General features: G+C 47.4%; 1 protein-coding gene across 1 annotated transcript in view; it reads right to left on the reverse strand.

The window, feature by feature from the left end:
- Positions 1–10,028, reverse strand: part of LOC135516589 (plexin-A4-like) — a 331,062-nt gene that overhangs the window by 55,832 nt on the left and 265,202 nt on the right. Inside the window, exon 4 of the mRNA XM_064940936.1 lies at positions 6,968–7,099. Coding sequence (XP_064797008.1) covers positions 6,968–7,099 — 132 coding nt within the window. The remainder of the gene's footprint in view (positions 1–6,967; positions 7,100–10,028) is intronic.

Below are 10,028 nucleotides of genomic sequence, written 5' to 3' on the forward strand. Positions count from 1 at the left end.
TCCAGATCTGCCAGTCAACCAGACTCTTCCAGATCCGCCAGTCAGCCAGGATCTGCCAGATCTGCTAGTCAGCCAGGATCTGCCAGTCGGCCAGGATCTGCCAGTCAGCCAGGATCCGCCAGTCAACCAGGATCTGCCGGGTTCAACTGCCTGGCTGGGATTCATCTCGGTACTGGGCTTCTTCTCGGTACTGGGCTTCTTCTCAGTACTGGGCTTATTCTCAGTACTGGGCTGCCCCTCAGTCCCGAGCTGCCCCTCAGTCCCGAGCTGCCCCTCAGTCCCGAGCTGTCCCTCAGTCCCGAGCTGTCCCTCAGTCCCGAGCTGCTCCTCAGTCCCAAGCTGTCCCTCAGTCCCAAGCTGCTCCTCAGTCCCGAGCTGCCTCAGTCCCGAGCTGCCCCTCAGTCATGAGCTGCTCCTCTGTTATGTAGGGTTCTGGGTGAGGACTATTCGGCCATGGTCGGCGGCGAGGGTGGATCATCCCAGGACGCGAAGGGGAGGAACAATGACATTTATGAAGTGGGGTCCACGTCCGGAGCCGGAACCGCCACCATGGACAGACGCCCACCCGGACCCTCCCTATGGTTTTGAGGTGCGTTCGGGAGTCCGCACCTTAGAGGGGGGTTCTGTCACGCCTTGGTCTTAGTATTTTGTGTTTTAGTTAATTAGTTAGTCAGGCCAGGGTGTGACATGGGTTTATTGTTTGTTGTATTCTTAGTGGGGTTTTTTAGTTATTGGGATTGTAGCTGATTAGGGGTGTGTGTTACATAGGTTTGGCTGCCTGAGGCGGTTCTCAATCAGAGTCAGGTGATTCTTGTTGTCTCTGATTGGGAACCGTATTTAGGTAGCCTGGGTTTCGCTTTGTATTTCGTGGGTGATTGTTCCTGTCTCTGTGTTAGTTTCACCAGTCAGGCTGTAATAGGTTTCACGTTCCGTTTTGTTGTTTTGTATTTATTCGTTATTTCATGTATAGTTTCGTTATTTGTTTTCACTAATAAACATGAGTAACAAACACGCTGCATTTCGGTCCGACTCTCTTTCGACAAACGAAGAACGTCGTTACAGGAATAGAGAGAGAGGGGAATAGAGAGAGAGGAAGAGAGAGAGAGGAGTAGAGAGAGAGGGGAATAGAGAGAGAGGGTAATAGGGAGAGAGGAAGAGAGAGAGGAATGGAGAGAGAGAGGAATAGAGAGAGAGGAAGAGAGAGAGAGGAATAGAGAGAGGGGGGAATAGAGAGAGAGGAATAGAGAGAGAGGGGAATAGGGAGAGATGAATAAAGAGAGGGGAATAGAGAGAGAGGAAGAAAGAGAGAGGAATAGAGAGATAGGGGAATAGAGAGAGAGGAATAGAGAGAGGGGAATAGAGAGAGGGGAATAGAGAGAAGGGAATAGAGAGAGGGGAATAGGGAGAGATGAATAAAGAGATAGTAGAGAGAGAGGAATAGAGAGAGAGTAGAGAGAGAGGAATAGAGAGAGAGTAGAGAGAGGAATAGAGAGAGAGGAATAGAGAGAGGGGAATAGAGGGAAAATAAGAATTTGTCCTTAACTGACTTGCCTAGTAAAATAAAGGTAAAATAAATATATGTGACCTGGAGAGGTGAGAGGGGCCGTGGTGTCACAAACACACAGCTCTCTCTGTCTCACTGTCTGTCTCTGTCTGTCTGTCTCTCTCTCTCTGTCTCTTTCTCAGTCTCTTTGTCTCTCTCTCTCTGTCTCTCTCTTTTACAGTCTCTCTGTCTCTGTCTCTCTCTGTCTCTCTGTCTCTCTCTTTTACAGTCTCTCTGTCTCTGTCTCTCTCTGTCTCTCTGTCTCTCTCTCTTTCACAGTCTCTCTGTCTCTGTCTCTCTGTCTCTCTCTCTTTCACAGTATCTATGTCTCTTTCCTCTCTCTCTATTCCCCTCTCTCTCTTCCTCTCTCTCTCTTCCTCTCTCTCTCTCTCCCTCTCGCTCTATTCCTCTCTCTCTATTCCTCTCTCTCTACTCTCTATCTCTATTCTCCTATCTCTGTACTCTCTCTCTTTATTCCCCTCTCTCTCTATTCATCTCTATCTATTCCTCTCTCTATTCCTCTCTCTATTCCCCTCTCTCTACTCTCTATTCCTCTCTCTACTCTCTCTCTAATCCCATCTCTCCCCTCTCTTTCTATTCCTCTCTCTATTCCTCTCTATCTATTCTTCTCTCTCTACTCTATCTCTCTATTCCCCCCTCTCTCTACTCTCTCTATTCCCCTCTCTCTCTATTCCTCTCTATCTATTCCTCTCTCTATTCCCCTCTCTCTACTCTCTATTCCTCTCTCTCTACTCTCTCTCTATTCCCATCTCTCCCCTCTCTTTCTATTCCTCTCTCTATTCCTCTCTCTCTCTATTCTCCTCTCTCTACTCTATCTCTCTATTCCCCTCTCTCTCTACTCTCTCTATTCCCCTCTCTTTCTATTCCTCTCTCTCTCTATTCCTCTCTCTCAATTCTCTCTCTCTATTCCCCTCTCTCCGCTCTCTATTCCTCTCTCTCTACTCTCTCTCTATTCCCCTCTATCTCTACTCTCTCTATATTCCTCTCTCTCTAATCTCAGAGGGCAGTGTGCTCTGGTCAGATCTCTCTCAGAGGGCAGTGTGCTCTGGTCAGATCTCTCTCAGAGGTCAGATCCCAGGTCAGATCTCTCTCAGAGGGCAGTGTGCTCTGGTCAGATCTCTCTCAGAGGGCAGTGTGCTCTGGTCAGATCTCTCTCAGAGGGCAGTGTGCTCTGGTCAGATCTCTCTCAGAGGGCAGTGTGCTCTGGTCAGATCTCTCTCAGAGGGCAGTGTGCTCTGGTCAGATCTCTCTCAGAGGTCAGATCCCAGGTCAGATCTCTCTCAGAGGGCAGTGTGCTCTGGTCAGATCTCTCTCAGAGGGCAGTGTGCTCTGGTCAGATCTCTCTCAGAGGGCAGATCCCAGGTCAGATCTCTCTCAGAGGGCAGTGTGCTCTGGTCAGATCTTTCTCAGAGGTCAGATCCCAGGTCAGATCTCTCTCAGAGGTCAGATCCCAGGTCAAATCTCTCTGAGTTCAGATCCCAGGTCAGATCTCTCAGAGGTCAGATCCCAGGTCAGATCTTTCTCAGAGGTCAGATCCCAGGTCAGATCTTTCTCAGAGGTCAGATCCCAGGTCAGATCTCTCTCAGAGGGCAGTGTGCTCTGGTCAGATCTCACTCAGAGGTCAGATCCCAGGTCAGATCTTTCTCAGAGGTCAGATCCCAGGTCAGATCTCTCTCAGAGGTCAGATCCCAGGTCAGATGTCTCTCAGAGGGCAGTGTGCTCTGGTCAGATCTCTCTCAGAGGGCAGTGTGCTCTGGTCAGATCTCTCTCAGAGGGCAGTGTGCTCTGGTCAGATCTCTCTCAGCGGGCAGTGTGCTCTAGTCAGATTTCTCTCAGAGGTCAGATCCCAGGTCAGATCTCTCTCAGCGGGCAGTGTGCTCTGGTCAGATCTCTCTCAGAGGTCAGATCCCAGGTCAGATCTCTCTCAGAGGTCAGATCCCAGGTCAGATCTCTCTGAGGCCAGTGTACTCTGAGATGTATATAGTGCTGCTGCTACCACACCATAAACAACCCATCAACACAAATAGAATAACCATGGCCTCCACTGGCTACACACCAACACATCTGAATACTCTCAACCCCTGTCTATGATGACTCTGAAGGTCAAAGGGCACCAGAAGGACTAGACAGGCTAGAGAGAGAGAAGAATGACCCAGAAGGTTAAAGGGCACCAGAAGGAATAGACAGGCTAGAGAGAGAAGAATGACCCAGAAGGTTAAAGGGCACCAGAAGGACTAGACTGGCTAGAGAGAGAGAAGAATGACCCAGAAGGTTAAAGGGCACCAGAAGGACTAGACAGGCTAGAGAGAGAAGTATGACCCAGAAGGTTAAAGGGCACCAGAAGGTCAAAGGTCACTGTTAGAGGAATTAAATTCCTATATGTTTATTACCCAATTCAATTAATACACTCCGCCCATTTCTAAGGATTTGTAAGATACTTATTTGCATAAAATGATTTCAACCAAGGAACAGACAGTCTTTGTTCTAATTCTTGATTATAATTACACACATTATATTCAGTACTAGGATTAAAATATAATTCAGAAATCTATACAGCAACATAATAGTATTCTGATTAGTCAGTCCTGATTGAAATGTATACATAATTTAGTCATTATTGATAATTATTATTGAGCAATTAGGGTTAAGTGCCTTGCTCAAGGGCAGATCGGCAGGTTTTTCACCTACTGAGCTCGGGGATTATACTAGCGACCTTTCAGTTACTGGCCCAACACTAGGCTACCGTGTGTGTGTGTGTGTGTGTGTGTGTGTGTGTGTGTGTGTGTGTGTGTGTGTGTGTGTGTGTGTGTGTGTGTGTGTGTGCGCACGAGTTTGCACGCATGTGTGTAATGTGTGTGTGACCCCGTGTGCACGTGAGAGAGAGTGTGTGTGTGTGTGTGCAGGGGCCAGGCAAGTTGGTGAAAACACAGTAATTGTCTTTGACCCACTGTGATGTGAACTAAGATGAAGACTTCCAGTAGAAACCCCTTGGTCTTTCCCTCCTACAGTCAGACTATTAACAGTGTAGTGAGCAATGGGATGTGTCCCAAATGGCACCGTATTCCCTATGGGCCCTAGGCAAAAGTAGTGCACTATACAGAGAATAGGGTGCCATTTGGGACGGCAGAGAGACTGGGCTGAGTATTACGTAATGAGAGTGCAAGGTAGGGTCAGTGTTTCTGTTTGACATCACGCTACTGATGAGACAGATGCACTGTGTTTAGACAAATATAGTAATGAGGTGTGTGTGTGTGTGTGTGTGTGTGTGTGTGTGTGTGTGTGTGTGTGTGTGTGTGTGTGTGTGTGTGTGTGTGTGTGTGTGTGTGTGTGTGTGTGTGTGTGTGTGTGTGTGTGTGTGTGTGTGTGTGTGTGTGTGTGTTAATCTTTACTTGCATCTAATGGACGGACACCACTCTGTTAATCGTCTTTTCTCACAACATTCACCACCTCTTTTCTTTTCCACTTATATACACTCTCTCCATCTGCTTGGATAAACAACGTCCCTCTCTCCCCTCTCCACAACCCACCAGACACAGGCAGCAGGAATCACACAGGGATCCAGCCCCACTGTGAACAGACAGGGTGTTAACCACTAGTAAATGGTAAACATCCCCACTGTGAACAGACAGGGTGTTAACCACTAGTAAATGGGAAACATCCCCACTGTGAACAGACAGGGTGTTAACCACTAGTAAATGGTAAACATCCCCACTGTGAACAGACAGGGTGTTAACCACTAGTAAATGGTAAACATCCCCACTGTGAACAGACAGGGTGTTAACCACTAGTAAATGGTAAACAGCCCCACTGTGAACAGGTGTTAACCACTAGTAAATGGGAAACAGCCCCACTGTGAACAGACAGGGTGTTAACCACTAGTAAATGGTAATACAGCCCCACTGTGAACAGACAGGGTGTTAACCACTAGTAAATGGTAAACATCCCCACTGTGAACAGACAGGGTGTTAACCACTAGTAAATGGTAATACAGCCCCACTGTGAACAGACAGGGTGTTAACCACTAGTAAATGGTAAACAGCCCCACTGTGAACAGACAGGGTGTTAACCACTAGTAAATGGTAAACAGCCCCACTGTGAACAGACAGGGTGTTAACCACTAGTAAATGGTAAACAGCCCCACTGTGAACAGACAGGGTGTTAACCACTAGTAAATGGTAAACATCCCCACTGTGAACAGACAGGGTGTTAACCACTAGTAAATGGTAAACAGCCCCACTGTGAACAGACAGGGTGTTAACCACTAGTAAATGGTAATACAGCCCCACTGTGAACAGACAGGGTGTTAACCACTAGTAAATGGGAAACAGCCCCACTGTGAACAGACAGGGTGTTAACTATGAGTAAATGGGAAACATCCCCACTGTGAACAGACAGGGTGTTAACCACTAGTAAATGTTAAACAGCCCCACTGTGAACAGGTGTTAACCACTAGTAAATGGTAAACATCCCCACTGTGAACAGACAGGGTGTTAACCACTAGTAAATGGGAAACATCCCCACTGTGAACAGACAGGGTGTTAACTACTAGTAAATGGTAAACATCCCCACTGTGAACAGACAGGGTGTTAACCACTAGTAAATGGTAAACATCCCCACTGTGAACAGACAGGGTGTTAACCACTAGTAAATGGTAAACAGCCCCACTGTGAACAGACAGGGTGTTAACCACTAGTAAATGGTAAACAGCCCCACTGTGAACAGACAGGGTGTTAACCACTAGTAAATGGGAAACAGCCCCACTGTGAACAGACAGGGTGTTAACCACTAGTAAATGGGAAACAGCCCCACTGTGAACAGACAGGGTGTTAACCACTAGTAAATGGTAAACAGCCCCACTGTGAACAGACAGGGTGTTAACCACTAGTAAATGGTAAACAGCCCCACTGTGAACAGACAGGGTGTTAACCACTAGTAAATGGTAAACATCCCCACTGTGAACAGACAGGGTGTTAACCACTAGTAAATGGGAAACATCCCCACTGTGAACAGGTGTTAACCACTAGTAAATGGGAAACATCCCCACTGTGAACAGACAGGGTGTTAACTACTAGTAAATGGTAAACATCCCCACTGTGAACAGACAGGGTGTTAACCACTAGTAAATGGTAAACAGCCCCACTGTGAACAGACAGGGTGTTAACCACTAGTAAATGGTAAACAGCCCCACTGTGAACAGACAGGGTGTTAACCACTAGTAAATGGTAAACAGCCCCACTGTGAACAGACAGGGTGTTAACTACTAGTAAATGGGAAACAGCCCCACTGTGAACAGACAGGGTGTTAACTACTAGTAAATGGGAAACAGCCCCACTGTCTTAACCACTAGTAAATGGTGTGTGGGTATGTGAGGGTGTGTGTGGGGTGAGGGGTCACGTGACATACCTGTGTCTCTGACATGGCATATAGGAAGTGGTGGTCGGGGGAGAAGGCCATGTCCCGTTGGATTGGCCCTCGCTCCACCGCCTGGATCACCTCGTACTGCAATGCACCGTGGGAAGGCCCATCCACCCTGATCTGGAAGCGGAGAGAAGAAGGGAAGGGAGGAGAGGAGAGGGGATATGTTTAGGCAGCTGTAGGGGGTGGTGTGTGTGTCTGTCCTAGATGTGTGTACTCAGCCAAAAGCAGAAAGTGGCCTCACCCAGACTTGGAGGAATGACAGGAGGCTCTAGGTCATATCCTCACATCTGCTCTACTATCACACACACACACACACACACACACACATACACACACACACACACACACAGGGGCACGTTCCAACACAACACCTAAAAGCAGCCTCCTGGCTGTCATAACCCACCAACACCCTGTTCTGACACCTGCCCAAAATGCTTCCCAGGGCATGCATACACCCACACAAATGAATAAGGGCTTGTGTCAGCGTGTGGGACAGCCGTTTTGTCAGACTTGTCAGAGTTCTACAGAAAACACCTGGTTAATATGCCCATGGCACCTTTAATAATATATCACTTGTTTTGTAAAGTTCAGAGGTCATAAACGGAAGTGGAAGATAATTGGCTGAGAGAGGGAAGTGGCACAACACATTCTGGGGGTCAATTCATAACACAACGCATTCTAGGGGTAATTTCATAACACAACACATTCTGGGGGTCAATTCATAACACAACACATTCTGGGGGTCAATTCATAACACAACACATTCTAGGGATCATTTCATAATACAATACATTCTAGGGGTCATTTCATAATACAATATATTCTAGGGGTCATTTCATAACACAACACATTCTAGGGGTCATTTCATAACACAACACATTCTAGGGGTCATTTCATAACACAACACATTCTAGGGGTCATTTCATAACACAACACATTCTAGGGGTCATTTCATAACACAACACATTCTAGGGGTCATTTCATAACACAACACATTCTAGGGGTCATTTCATAATACAATACATTCTAGGGGTCATTTCATAACACAACACATTCTAGGGGTCATTTCATAATACAATACATTCTGGGGGTAATTTCATAACACAACACATTCTAGGGGTCATTTCATAACACAACACATTCTGGGGGTCATTTCATAACCCAACACATTCTAGGGGTCATTTCATAACGCAACACATTCTAGGGGTCATTTCATAACACAACACATCAGAGAGCTGTTATTGCTGTTGACAACAGACAATCTCGTAGAGCAGACAGGAACATAATACCGTCTTTATTTCAAGTCACTTTAGAGAATGTCTGTGATGTATGTTGGGGGGACATATCGTGCCAAAGAACAACTTTGGCACGGAAATCGATTGTTCTTCCCCAAGCAAGGCAAAGTTAATTCCCTGTGCTACGTTTCCCTCTGACTCTCTGCTGCTGAGCTTTGGTTTCTATATCGAGAGAGATCTTGTTTCCCAACATAAAGCCTCTTTCAAAACTGATCCAGCTCCAATGCTTTTAGTTTCAAAGCTTCTGAAGAGCCTCACTCTCCCCCTGTCTCTCTCTCTCCCCTCTCTCTCCCCCCCTCTCACTCTCTCTTTCTCCCTCTCTCTCCCCCTCTCTCTCCCTCCCACTCTCACTCTCTCTTTCTCCCTCTCTCTCCCCCTCTCTCTCCCTCCCACTCTCACTCTCTCTTTCTCCCTCTCTCTCCCCCTCTCTCTCCCTCCCACTCTCACTCTCTCTTTCTCCCTCTCTCTCCCCCTCGCTCTCTCCACCTCGCTCTCTCCCCCTCTCTCCCCCCCCTCTCTCTCCCCATCTCTCTCCCCCTCTCTCTCCCCCCTCCCTCTCTCTCCCCCTCTCTCCCCCTCTCTCTCTTCCCCTCCCCTCTCTCTCTCTCTGTTCTCTGTTCTAGAGTCCCTTCCTGCTGCCTTTTTGCCTGGTGTCCTTAGTTAGTCCTTAGTTACTGTAGTTGTGTGAATCTGAAAGGCCCAGAAGACTATCAAAGCCTCCCCTTCAACACTTTGACTGGGACCCATTGTGCCACACGAGGGTCGAAAGAGAGACGGAGAAAAGAACAGAAAATAAAAGAGAGGAATAAAGGCTAAAAGGAGCCTTCCACACGAGGCGGCGCCCAGATCCAGCAGGTGGGGTTATCTAACCGGCCTGATCGGGTGGGGGTCGGATTACGTCCCTTCTCCCCCCCCATCCGTGTATGTTCAGTGGTGTCGTCCATCGCCAGGTGGAGAATATGAGGGCCAGCAGGCCATGCGTGGTGCAGACAAAGCCCAGAGAGAGAGAGGGCCATTGGGCCATTGTGGCCAGGAGAATCCCTAGCCACTGGGGAGTAGGAATGGGAGGCTCTGCCTTTATCTCTACCACTGCTAAACAAATGACCCACTGGGGAAGAGGCAGCACGTCTGCTTGCATTACAGAGAGGGAGGGAGATGTCTTATGTTTCAGGCCTATTCCATATCCTGTGGAATTGTTCAACATCATTGCTTTGGCAGTACTTTAGTGGTGGCGGAGAAGCCTTTTTAACTGTGTTGAATGGAGTCCTGTCTGGGTGAGGGGAGGACATCCTCTGATCAGCACCAACGACCAACAGCCTCTAGGTATCAGAAGAGGAGGTTGCAACCCGACCTACTAGATATCAGGACCCCATCATCACAACAGTCAACTGAATAGCTTTCATATCACAGATATACTGTATGAATATATGGCTGGTTATGACTGGGTTGTTATTATGTTATTATCAGTATTTATGTCCTGTTTAAGACACTCAAGATAAATGATTCATTCTCTGACACGTCACCCAACGGTATAATCTATTTCTATTCCACATTAATACATTAATATGACGTGGATTAAGTACTTGGGATCCTAACTGGATTACATGCTAATCTCTGCTATCACATTATTACTGTAGAATGAATGAGATTCCCAGGAAGGCAGTCCCTCTTAATGCCCACTGAATCTGGAGGAGAGAGATTCCCTGGAAGGCAGTCCCTCTTAATGCCCACTGAATCTGGAGGAGAGAGAT

Source organism: Oncorhynchus masou, chromosome 27 (genome assembly GCF_036934945.1).
Source record: "Oncorhynchus masou masou isolate Uvic2021 chromosome 27, UVic_Omas_1.1, whole genome shotgun sequence".
Lineage (NCBI taxonomy): Eukaryota > Metazoa > Chordata > Actinopteri > Salmoniformes > Salmonidae > Oncorhynchus > Oncorhynchus masou.